Source organism: Phoca vitulina, unplaced genomic scaffold, assembly GCF_004348235.1.
Source record: "Phoca vitulina isolate PV1807 unplaced genomic scaffold, GSC_HSeal_1.0 scaffold1, whole genome shotgun sequence".
Lineage (NCBI taxonomy): Eukaryota > Metazoa > Chordata > Mammalia > Carnivora > Phocidae > Phoca > Phoca vitulina.
The window spans coordinates 46,650,903-46,664,617 of record NW_022589704.1 but is presented as its reverse complement, the minus strand read 5'-3'; the positions used below and the strand labels follow the sequence as shown (position 1 = coordinate 46,664,617).

Here is a 13,715-nt window from a genome sequence, read left to right as displayed (position 1 = left end):
CAGATCATAGCTCCAGACTTTCTTATAAAAATGTCAGTTCCCTTCAGGGTTTACCATTTCTTGATTCCTCTCCTTTTCTACCCCCTCCTCTGTAGACCTTCTAGACACATTCAGCCGAGGATTTTTGGCAATAGATTTACAAACTTTCTTCCTTCCCTAACTTCTCTTATGAGGAAGGATATTAATGTCTATGAGGCTGATTCAGTTATTGCCATTGGTTCTCATTTTCCTTCATGTTTTCATTCTTGCAGGCTTCTCTCTGCCACATCTACCAACCTATGGCCATACTTGGAACCTGCTCCCTTCTGAAATCTCTTCTTCAGGCATTACTTTCTCAGACCCAAACTTCCTATTTTTTTGCAGCATGCCTGCCTAGTACTCCTGTTTGACCAATCTTAGTCTTCCAATTCATTTACTCATTTATCTTGCCTTAGAGTCAGCCTTTTCCTATAATCTCTTCTAATTTGTTCAGATTTTGAGTCTATCTCTTCTTCGATCTCTCCCTTGTTGAGGCCCCAAACTTGCTTGCTTATTTTCCTTTAATTGTAACTACCTACCAAAGCTGCAACCATGATGAATTCAAGGCTCCATCTTCTCTACAGTGGCACATAGATTGTGTTGTGCAGCTAAACATCATCCAAATGAGTCAGATTGGTAACATTATATAAATTCATAGCTAGCAAACTTAAAAGGACCTTAAAATTGCCTGAAATGCTATTATGCTTCACCAGTCAGTTCACTTTCCACTTCTCTCAAGAAAATAGTTTCTTTAATCCTTTTCCAATGACCTCAAACACATTTCTTTTCTTTTCTTTTATTTATTTATTTATTTATTTATTTATTTTAAAGATTTTATTTATTTGAGACAGAGAGAATGAGAGAGAGAGAGCACATGAGAGGGGGGGAGGGTCAGAGGCAGAAGAGGGAGCCCGATGCGGGACTCGATCCAGGGACTCCAGGATCATGACCTGAGCCGAAGGCAGTCGCTTAACCAACTGAGCCACCCAGGCGCCCTCAAACACATTTCTTCTTTACTCATTCTCTGCTGATTTAGACTACAATTTCATTACCTCTTGCATCTAAATCTATAATATATACCCCCCTTCTGTTATAGTGGATAAGTCCCTGCATCCTACTATAGGGTATCCTGACACTTATGCTCTAGATCCTTCTGTTATTAACAATTATCACACATACCAGCTGTATCTGTCTGATATCACTTATCATACACACCAGCTATATTTTTAATGACATTTAAATAGGTTCAAGTCTCAGCTTAAAAAAAAAAAACCAAAACCGTGAACAAACATCTTCCAGTTACTTTTGTCTCTTCTTTCATTTATAATCTCTTGTCCTGAGTTATATATATATACTGTTTCCTTGTCCTCACCTGTCATTTTCTCTTCAACCCAATCCAACCTAGACTTGGCTCCCACCACTCCACTAAACTCTCCTAGCTAAAGTCACTAATATTCTCCTTATTGCTAAAGCAAAATTGCATTCTTCAGTCTTGATCTTACCTGACCAACTGCTACTAATTTACTACATTTTCTTGCTTTGTTTTTCTAACACCACATATTTTTTTTTGTTTTGCCTCCCTCCTATGTGGCCACTTGTCTTCATAATTCAGTAGTTCAACCAATATTACAGAACAACCATGTTTGTCAAGCACTGTATGTTACGTGTACAACAGTGAATAAGACAACAAGGTCCTTGCCCCCAAATATATTATATTTTAATGGGGGGATTAAGTAATTTTATATAGTCTTCAAAAATAGTAGAAATAGTAGAAATTTGTAGTACTTATAAGTTTCTTGAAATCAGTGAAATTATTCTAAATGTGGCATAACTTACAGCATTATAAGTATATTTAATTTACATTTCATGTATAAGAAATACCTTTAAGGAAGTAAAGTGAAAAAGACAACTACCATCTGGATTTTCCTATAGGTTTGTGGTGAATATTAATGCAAGAAAACGCAAAAAATATTCAAGGTCCTGGAAAGAATCCTTCCATGTTACATGTTATCAAGTGGAATGTTTAAAAACAGTGGCTCAAGACAAGGAAAATCTATTTCCTTAATTTAAGTAAAAACAAATAATTTAGTCAGTATGAAATAAAATTTCTAAAAATTATTCATAATTAACAACATCCTGAACATACTCATCAAAACACCTAATGCTTTAAGTCTTATAGAGAATGGGGTCATTTCTTTTAAGAGTAGTTAGTCATTCACAGACAAGTAGGCAAAATGACAACAAAGAATTCTATATACATTTGTCAGGAGTATACAGTGTTTATGTTCTACAAATAAAACATTTTTATGTTCAATATTCAAATATTTTCTGATGTTAATAAAAAATACATCTTCATAACTGAACTCCTTCCAATATTAAAGATAGCTCAGGATTTTTTGTATTTAAAGGATGAGATTCAGGCTTTCTTGACAGATTACTACATTTTTGTCTAATTTTTCCCATACAATTATTATATCTTTTAGACAAACTAATTTTAGTTGTACCCCAATTGACAATAAGATTTAAATCTTCTGTAAGTAAAGTATTTGATCTCTTCTTGTTTTCTCTTATTCTAGTACCAGAAGTCTTCTTTTGATTGTGGTTAATATGTTTACAGTCTTTGGCCATCTTCTGACTTTGACCAGTGTGGTATTTTTCACTGATACATGGGCTTTCCATTCCAGTGAGACATATAATATTCTTGTGAGCAATAGAAGGAAGAAATGTTTGAGATGACATTTTTCCAAAGGATCCAGTTGGTAAATCTTGAAGATACCTGGGGAAATGTTGGCTAATTTTATATTCATAGATTAATTTTCTTGAGTTTGAATCATCTAACTTGATAGAGAATAGATCATCTATTGTTATATTCTGATAGGTATCTGTTGGACTTTCAGGTGTATTCAACTTTTCAGAATTATGTTGAGGTATGCTAGGTAAAATTCCAACTCTATTTTGTTTTAAGACTAATCCAGTACCAGGAATAAAAAGTTCTGGTTCTTCCTGTTTTGACAGATGAGTGATGTTTGTGTTTGAAATGGATTGATGTGTGTGTCCATTTACTGCCGTATCTTTCCAGATTAAAGGGTTATATATAACTTGTCCATCAATAGGGCATGAATTGCACTCGTAGAATAACCAACTGTCAATACATTTCCTATGAAACTTAAAAAAAAGGTTATAAATTAATCAGAGATATAATTATCTTGTTTATAATGTATACATCTATGTAAATTTTTCCCAGTTGCATTATTGTGTTACTATTAAAACTATTTAGCAAGAATGGAAGATAATTATAATTTATCAAGTTTTATGGAAATATTTTGAAGACGAAAATGGAATGGGTTATGGACTGATCTCCATTTTCAACATTAAAATGGAAAGGCTTCTATGGATATCATTTTTGTAATCTTGTTAAATCCCACTACTTATTCAAGCTATTAATTTTACTGTTGCTTTCTAATGAATGAAATTTATTAAATAATAAAAACAGTCATAACCAACTAGAGTTGGAAACGGATCTGATGATGGTAAGGTATAAAATAACAAATCACGTTCTTGGGAAGAAAACAAACAGACTTTTTAAGTAAAGGTGACTCTAAAGCTAAATATTTATTTAAAGTAACTTTATTTCAGAAAAAAACTGGTTACCAACTATATAGTGATTGAACATTAGACTTTAATTCCAGTGAATTCATTTGAAATAATAATTAACTACGTCAAATTAAACATTTCTGTTTCATCCAAAGGATCACAAAAACACATTATTCTATAAGCTTTTTCTTTGTATGGGTAATGAAAGTAGATAAGATAGATAAAATAATCTAACTTGAAGAGCCATTTTATCTTTCCTGGATAGCATATACAGAAATGAGTCCTAATCAATAGAAATCCATCCATAGGGGACAGAGCTGCCTTCGCAATAGTCTCTGCTGCAGCTCTTCTACACATACTGTTCAATATGAACATCTCTGCACATAATACAACTAAAAAGTGAAAGTAGAGACTTAAATTGACGATTCATTTGTAAAAACTGGCCCTATAAAGAAAGTTAAACTAACATGATATGACTTCTACCTTGTGAGTACATGGTAGCAATCTTGTATGTTGACCCAGACGAAATGCCTTCAAACAAAGTCGACACTGATAGCCTGGAGCAAGCAGCTTACTATTCTTTGTAATCAGTGAAAGAGGCAGTGACTTCACCACTTGTTTTGGTGTGTAAACTTGGCTGAATGAGAATGAGCAGAAAGACATTAATGTTTATACGTGATTATAGATCAGGTAGTAATCAGTAGCACAGGTAAATAACCTCCATATAAATAATGTAAATGAATCCAATATTTTTTGAACTGAAGGTAAGAAATCTCATACATTATAAAGTCAAATAAATCAATTATATTGATGCTGAACAAGATGAACCCAATTTCAACATCAACTTCATAAATAACAAAATTTAGTCATTTCAAATAAAAACACTAAACTAAAATTTTTTGATTTGCACTTTTTAATGTCTATGAAATAAGAACAAAATTTTAATGAGAACCATATACTCAAATTATTTCAGTCTAAGCCAACACTTATTCCTTGTGTTTAGAAAAATACAACCTGAATCATGATGCCATCTGGTAGGGTGTAAGGTGCGTGGTAAGCCACATTAAATATTCTAGGCTACTGTGATAAATTGGTAGATGAGAATCTATGAGGAAACTCATTCTCCCTTGGGGTACATGCTTACTACTTTAGTATTGTTAGACTATGTTAATGTGATTGTAAAAGTACCAGCCCCATTTTTGTACCAAAAGTACCAACCAACAAAACTAAGATTAATGTAAATTAACTGCTATGTGATGCCATTAATAACTGAAAAAACAGATAAAACAAATATTAAAAACAAAACTTGGTAAAAGGTTAGACACATTCCTATTATTCAAAAGTCATTCAGAACAAAATTCAAATACCGGACTACCTCGGAGATATTGTGGGCTTGGTTCCAGACCACCACAATAAAGTATCACAATAAAGCAAGTCAAGTGAATTTTTTGGTTTCCTAGTGCAAATAAAAGTTATGTTTACATTATACTGTAGTCTATTAAGTGTGCAATAACATTATGTCTGAAAAAGCAATGTACATACTTTATTTTTTTTTAAAGATTTTATTTATTTGACAGAGAGAGAATACAAGCAGGGGTAGCAGCAGGCAGAGGGAGAGGGAGAAGCAGACTCCCCATGGAGCAGGGAGCCCGATGTGGGGCTCGATCCCAGGACTCTGGGATCATGACCTGAGGCCAAGGCAGTCACTTAACTGACTGAGCCACCCAGGTGCCCCGTAATGTACATACTTTAACTAAAGATGCCTTACTGTTAAAAAATGCTAACATTATTTGAGCTTTCAGTGAGTTGTAATATTTTGCTGGTCTTGCCCCAATGTTAATGACTGCTGACTGATCAGGGTACTGGTTGTTGAAGGCTGGGATGGCTGTAGCAATTTCTTAAAATAAGATAACAATGAAGTTTACCTCATCAAGTAACATTTCCTTTCTGTAGCATGTGATGCTGTTTGATTACATTTTACCCACAGAAGAACTTCCTTCAAAATTTGTCAATAGTCTTTTTTTTTTTTAAGATTTATTTACTTATTCCAGAGAGAGAGAGGGAAAGAGAGAGAGTTAGTAAGGTGAGGAGCAGAGGGAGAGAGAGAGAGGGAGAGAGAGAATCTCAAGCAGACTCCCTACTGAGCACAGAGCCCAACACAGGGCTCCATCTCAGGACCCTGAGATCATGACCTGAGCCAAAATCAAGAGTTGAATGCTCCAGCAACTGAGCCACCCACGGATCCCAAAATTTGTCAATACTCTTAAACCCTACAGCTACTTTATCAACTAAGTTTATGTAATATTCTAAATCTTTTGTTGTCATTCCAACAATTTTCACAGCATCTTCACCAGGAGTAGATTCTATCTCAAGATTCTATCACCACTTTCTTTGCTCATTCATAAGAAGCAACTCCTCATCCATTAAAGTTTTATCATGAGATTACAGCAATTCAGTCACATCTTCAGGCTCCACTTCTAATTTTATTTCTCTTGTTATTTCCACCACACCTGCAGTTACTTCCTTCACTGAAATCTTGAACCCCTTAAAGTCATCTGTGAGGATTGGAATCAACTTCTTCACAACTCTAGTTAATGTTAATATTATGACCTCTTCCCATGAATAATGTTCTTAATAGCATCTAGAATGGTGAATTTTTCCCAGAAGGTTTTCAATTTACTTTGCCCAGATCCATCAGAGGAATCACTGTGACAGCTATAGCCTTACAAAATGTATTTCTTCACTTCTGGGGAAGATGGCAGAGTAGGAGTATCCTAGGCTGATCTTATCCCATGTGTACATTTAGATAACACTTACATCAGGTTAAATAACCCAGAAAATGACCTAAAGACTGGCAGAACAGACTTCCAACATCTAAATGAGAGAACAGTCTATACTAAAGAGGGTAAGGAGGGAAGAGATGCAAGTGGGGAGCCAAACGACCTGTGAGATTATCTGCAGGAGGAAGGATGCCAACAGTGTGGAGATGGGCGAGGACCAGACCCCAAACTAGGCACTGCAGGCATGGGGGATCTGCACTAGGAAGACAAATCCCCATAACATCTGGCTTTGAAAACAAAAGGGACCTAACTACATGAGTCCTTACAATCAGTAGGGCTTAACAACTGGAACTTTAAAAATCAGTAGGCTTAGTTCTGGGAGAGGCAGAGGGGATAAGAAACTGAGTCTCCACCCTAAAAGGGAGAGCAAAACAAACAGTCGCACTGAGATCAGCATAGAAACAGCAGTTTAAAAAACTGGATATACAGGAAGAAGATGCATTTACTAATCTCTGAGCATGTGCTGGAAAGGCAGGGATCTTTGGGAGACTATTCCAAGAACCAAACAGCTGGTGGACATCATTTCCCTCCCCTACCTCCCAGCTAAATGCATAGACATGTGTTGAAACTGGTACAGCATCAACACTCTTCACCTACCTTGCTAACAGCAGCACCCTGCCCCTGTGTTCTCTGGGGATTCACCTCCTCCAACAAGCCCTTGGCAAGAGTTCATCCAAAGAGGGACCACAAGCCTGGCAGGGTATAAGCAGCCCTGATAGGGGATGGCACCACTCCAAAGTGACTCCTGCCCCAGGGAGAGGAGAAAGTAACCATACACACCAGTTTTACTGGGCCCCAGCAGTGGGCTGGGGCAGACCTGTGGTCTGACTGCAGGCCATGCCCAACAACAAAAGCCTCCCAGGAGATAAAAACGGGGAAAATACCATGCAGTTCAGTGCTATGCAATTCTGGCAAAAGCCTGGTCTCACTCAACTCAAGCTCAAGGAAGCCCCAGACTAGCCCACTAATAATATAGGAACAAACCCTACCCACAACAGACAGACCACTGCAGATGACTGGACTGAAAACAAGTGCAACTCAGCCACAACATAGGGTACATGCAATCACATAGGAGATACCCCTGAAGTGCCAGGTTGTGGTGAACATGGGACATCGCACTACAGGGAACCACAGGACCTCTTTTTCATAAGGCCACTACTTTCAATATAGGAGATGTAACTGACTTTCTTAACACTTAGAAACAGACACATAGAGTTAGACAAAATGAGGAGATAAAGGAATATGCCCCAAATGAAAGAACAGAAAATCACAGCAAGAGAGCTAAATGAAATGGAGATTAGTAATATGCCTGATAGATAATTTAAAGTAATGGTCATAAAGATACCACTGGACTTGAGAAAAGAGTGAAGGACTTCAGTGAGAACTGTCAACAAAGAGATAGAAAGCATAAAAAAGAACCAATAGAGATGAAGAGTTCAATAACTGAAATTAAAAATACACTGGAGCGAATAAATTGACTAGAGAAAGCAGAAGAATAGGTCAGTGATCCAGAGGACAGAGTAATAGAAAGCAATCAAGCTGAACAGGAGAAAGAAAAATAATAATAAAAAATGAAAATAGACAAAGGGAACTCAGTGACACCATCAATTGTAATAACATTCACATTATAGGGATCTCAAAAGGAGAAGAGAGAGAAAAAAAGGCAGAAAATTTATTTGAAGAAATAATAGCTGAAAACTTCCTGAATCTGGGGGAGGAAACAGAAAACTAGATCCAGGAGGCACAGAGAATCCCCAACAAAATCAACCGAAGGAGGTCCACATCAAGACACATAGTAATTAAAGTAGCAAAAAGTAGTGATAAAGAGAAATAATTTTAAAAGCAGCAAGAGAAAAGAAAGAATATAAAGGAATCCCCATAAGGCTATGAGCTAATTTTTCAGCAGAAACTTTGCAGGCCAGAGTAAGTGGCATAATATATTCAAAGTGGTAAAAGAAAAAAATCTGCAGCCAAGAATACTCTATCCAGCAAGGTATCATCCAGAATAGAAGAGATAAAGAATTTTCCAGATAAACAAAAGTTAAAAGAATTCATCACCACTAAACTAGACCTACATGAAATGTTAAAGGGGACTCCTTGAGTAGAAAGGAAAGGCCATAAGCAGGAGTAAGAAAAGTAGGAAGCACAAATGCAGTAAATTTAAGTATATCTATAAATATCAGCCAAGGAATTCACAAAATAAAAGGATGCAAATTATGACACTATACCCCTAAAATGTGGAAGGGAGAGAAGTAAAAATTTAGTGCATTGAGAATGGGTTGAAACTTAAGTGACCACCAACTTAATATAGACTGCTATATGCATAAGATGTTATATATAAATTTAATGGTAACCACAAATAAAAATTGGTAATAGATATGCAAACCATAAAGAGAATCGAATCCAAGTATATCACTAAAAAAAAGCCAGCAAACCGTGAGAGGAGAGAGCAAGATTACAAATGAACAGAGAAGAACTACAAAAACAAACATAAAACAAGTTAAAAAATGGCAATACATACCTTCAATAATTACTTTGGACACAATGCTCCAATCAAAAGACATAGGGTGATGGAATGGATAATAAAGCAAGAACTATATGCTGCCTACAAGAGATTCATTTCAGACCTAAAGACACATGCAGATTGAAAGTGAAGGGATGGAAAAGTATTTATCATGCAAATGTAAGTGAAAATAAAGCCAGAATAGTAACACTTATATCAGACAAAATAGACTTTAAAACAAAGACTGTGATAAGAGACAAAGGACACTATATAATCATAAAGGGAAAAATCCAACAAGAATATATAACAATTATAAATATTTATGCACCCAACATGGGAGCAACCAAATGCATAGGGCAGCTAATAACAAACATAAAGGAAATAATTGGTAGTAATACAATAATGTTAGGGGACTTTAACACCTCACGTACATCAATGGATAGATCATCCAAACAGAAAATCAACAAGGAAACAGTAGCTTTGAATAACACATTGGGTCAGATGGATCTAACAGATATATTCAGAACATTTCATTCTAAAACAGCAGAACACACATTCTTTCCAAGCGCATATGGAACATTCTTCAGAACAGATCACAAATTAGGCCACAAAACAGATCTCAACAAATTAAAAAAGATTGAAGTCTACCATGCATCTTTTCTGACCACAACACTATGAAACTAGAAATCAACCACAGAAAAAATCTGGAAAAAACACAAATACATGGAGGTTAAATAATATGCTATTAAACAAGGAATCAGTTACCCAAGAAGTCAAAGAGGAAATTAAAAAAATACATGGAGAAAAATGAAAACACAATGGTCCAAAATCTTTGGGATGCAGCAAAAGCTGTTCCAAAAGGGAAGGTTGTAGCAATACAGGCCTACCTCAAGAAACAAGAAACATCTCAAATAAACAACCTAACATTATATCTAAAGAAGCTAGAAAAAGAAGAACAGATAAAATCCCAAACCTGGAGAAGGAAATAAATAATAAAGATCAGAACAGACATGAGCAAAATAGAAGCTAAAGAAACAACAGAACAGATCAATAAACTAGGAGCTCGTTCTTTGAAAAGATCAACAAAATCAATAAACTTAGCTGGACTCATAAAAAAAAAAGACTCTAAATCAGAAATGATAGAGGAGAAATAACAACCAACACCACAGAAATACAAAAAATTATAAGAGAATATTATGAAAAATTGTATGCCAACAAATTGGACAACCTAAGAAGTGGATAAATTTGTAGAAACATATAACATCCCATAACTAAATCAGGAAGAAATAGAAAATTTGAACAGACCAATTGCTAGCAATGAAATTGAATTAGTAATAAAAAAAAAAACTACACAAAAACAAAAGTCCAGGACAGCATGGCTTCACAGGTGAATTTTACCAAACATTTAAAGAAGAGTTAACATCTATTCTTCTCAAAATATTCCAAAAGATAGAAGAGGAAGGAAAGCTCCCAAATTCATTCTACAAGGCCAGCATTACCATGATACCAAAACCGGACAGTGTCACTACAAAAAAACACTACAGGCCAATATCCCTGATGAATATAGATGCAAAAGTTCTCAACAAAATATTAGCAAACCACATGCAACAATACATTACAAAGATTATTCACCATGCTCAGGTAGGATTTATTCCTGGGATGCAAGAATGGTTTAATATTTGCAAGTCAATCAACATCATATACCACATCAACAAAATGAAGGATAAAAATCATATGATCATTTCAATATATACAGAAAAAGCATTTGACAAAGTATAACATCCATTTATAATAAAAGCTCTCAACAAAGTAGGTTTAGAGGAAACGTATCTCAACATAATAAAGGTCATATATGAAAAACTCACACCTAACATCAAACTCACTGGTGAAAAACTGTGACCTTTTCCCCAGGAACAAGACAAGGATGTTCCCTCTTGGGGTGCCTGGGTTGCTCAGATGGTTACGTGTCTGCCTTTGGCTCAGGTCATGATCTCCGGGTCCTGGGATCGAGCCATGTCAGGCTCCCTGTTCAGCAGGGGAGTCTGCTTCTCCCTCTCCCTCTGCCTCTCTCCCCACTCATGTTCTCTCTCTCTCTTAAATGAAAAATAATAAAAAAGTATGTTCACTCTCATTACTTTTATTCAACAAAGTACTGACAGTCCTAGCTACAGCAATCAAATAAGAAGAACAAATAAAAGGCATCCAAACAGGTAAGGAAGAAATAAAACTTTTGCTATTTGCAGATGACAAGATACTATATGTAGAAAACCCTAGAGTCTCCACCAAAAAACTATTAGAACCAATAAATGAATTCAGTAAGGTCACAGGATACAAAATCATGTAGAAATCTGTTGCATTTCTATACACTAATAATGAAGCAGCAGAAAGAAAATTTAAGAAAAATCCCATTTAAAATTGCACCAAAAATAACAAAATACCTAGGAATAAACTTAATCAGGAGGTGAAAACTATAAAACATTGATGAAAGAAATTGAAGATGACACAACAAATGGAAAGACATTCCATGCTCATGGAAGAACAAATATTGTTAAAATGTCCATACTACCCAAAGCAATCTATAGACTTAATGTATTTTTCTAGATTTTTATAGATATATAAAAATATCAACATCATTTTTCACAGAATTAGAACAAACAATCCTAAAATTTGAATGGAACCACAAAAGGCCCTGAATAGCCAAAGCAATCTTGAAAAAGAAGCTAGAGGTATCACAATTCCAGATTTCAAGTTGTATTACAAAGCTGTAGTAATCAACACAGTACGGTACTGGCAGAAAATTAGACAATGGAACAGAATAGAAAATCTGGAAATAAACCCACAATTATATGGCCAATTAATCTTCAACAAAGAAGGCAAGAATATGCACTGGAAAAAAGTCTCTTTGATAAATGGTGTCTGGATAACTGGACAGCTATATATATGCAAAAGAATGAAACTGGACCAAACTTTTACACCATATACAAAAGTCAACTCAAAGTGGATTAAAGGCCTAAATGTGAGACCTGAAACCATAAAAATCGCAGAAAAGAGCACAGACAGTAATTTCTCAGACATTGGCAGTAACAACATCTTTCTAGATATGTCTCCTCTCTTTTTGAAAAAAAATATTTATTTATTTTAGAGAGAGAGAGAGTGCACAAGTGGGGGGAGGGGGCAGAGGGAGAGAGAGACTCTATAGTGGACTTAGTGCTGAGCATGGAGCCCGATGTGGGGCTCAATTCCATGACTCTGAGATCATGACCTGAGCCAAAATCAAGAGTCCGATGCTTGACCGACTGAGCCACCCAGGTGCCCCTCTAGATATGTGTCTTTGAGGCAAGAGACAAAAAAGCAAAAATAAACTATTAGGATTACATCAAAATAAAAAGCTTCTGCACAGCAAAGTAAACAACCAACAAAACTAAAGACAACCTACTGAATGGAGGAAGAAATTTGCAAATGACATATCTTATAGTTAGTATCGAAAATATGTACAGAACTTTTACAATTCAACATGAATAAAATAATCTAACTAAAAAATGGGCAGGGGGCACCTGGGTGGCTTAGTCGGTTAAGCTTCCAGCTCTTGGTTTTCTGCTCAGGTCATGATCTCAGGGTCATGAGATCCAACTCCGCATCAGGCTCCATGCTCAGTGTGGAGTCCGCTTGGGATTCTTTCCCTCTCCTTTTGCTCCTCCCCCCCTTTCTAAGTAAATAAAATCTTAAAAAAAAAAATTTAAAAAATTAAAAATGGGCAGAAGAAGACATGAATGGACATTTCTCTAAAGAAGACTTACACATGGCCAACAGGCACATGAAAAGATGCTCAACATCACTCATCATCAGAGTAATGCAAATCAAAATCACAATGGGATATCACCTCACACCTGTCAGAATGGCTAAAATGAAAAACACAAGAAACAAGTGTTGGAGAGGATGTGGAGTAAAAGGAACTATCTTGTACTGTCTGTGGGAATGCAAACTGGTGCAGCCCCATTATGGAAGACAGTATGGAGGTTCCTCAAAAAATTAAAAATAGAAATACCCTATGATCCAGTAATTACACTATTAGTTACAGACCCAAAGAATATGAAAGCACTAATTTGAGAGAATATATGCACCCCCATGTTTACTGCAGCATTATTTAAAACAGCCAAATTCTGGAAACAACCCAGTGTCCACTGATAGATGAATGGACAAAGAAAAAGTATACACACACACACACGCACGTGCGCACACACACACACACACACACACACACGCATACTGGAATATTACTCAGCCATAAGAAAGAATGAAATCTTTGTCATTTGCAACAACATGGGATGTAGAGGTTATAATGTTAAGTGAAATAAGCCAGAGAAAAACAAATACCATATGATTTCACTCCTATGTGGAATTTAAGAAACAAAACAAAGAAAAGCAAAGGACAAAGAAAAAAAGGGACAAACCAAAAAACTCTTAACTCTAAAGAACAAAATGGTGGTTACCAGAGGGGAGGTAGGTTGTGGGATGGGTGAAGTAGGTGAAGGGGATTAAGAGTACACTTATCATAATGAGCACTGAATAATGTATAGACTTGTTGAATCACTATATTGTATATCTGACACTAACACAACACTGTATTTAACAGTTAAACTGCGTTTAAGTCTTGGAATTAAAATTTTAAAAATTTATTTCTTAAATAATAAGACTTGAAAGTCAAAATTACTCATTAATTCATGGGTTGCCGAATGGATGTTGTGTTAGCAGGCATGAAA

The 13,715-nt window shown here is 35.7% G+C and overlaps 1 protein-coding gene across 1 annotated transcript in view; it reads right to left on the bottom strand.

The window, feature by feature from the left end:
- Nucleotides 1–2,370: 2,370 nt before the first annotated feature.
- Nucleotides 2,371–13,715, bottom strand: part of ZSWIM2 (zinc finger SWIM-type containing 2) — a 32,218-nt gene continuing 20,873 nt past the window's right edge. Inside the window, exons 8-9 of the mRNA XM_032418566.1 lie at nucleotides 4,096–4,249; nucleotides 2,371–3,183 (exon numbers count right to left, since the gene is read on the bottom strand). Of these exons, the coding sequence (XP_032274457.1) occupies nucleotides 2,371–3,183; nucleotides 4,096–4,249 (967 nt within the window). The remainder of the gene's footprint in view (nucleotides 3,184–4,095; nucleotides 4,250–13,715) is intronic.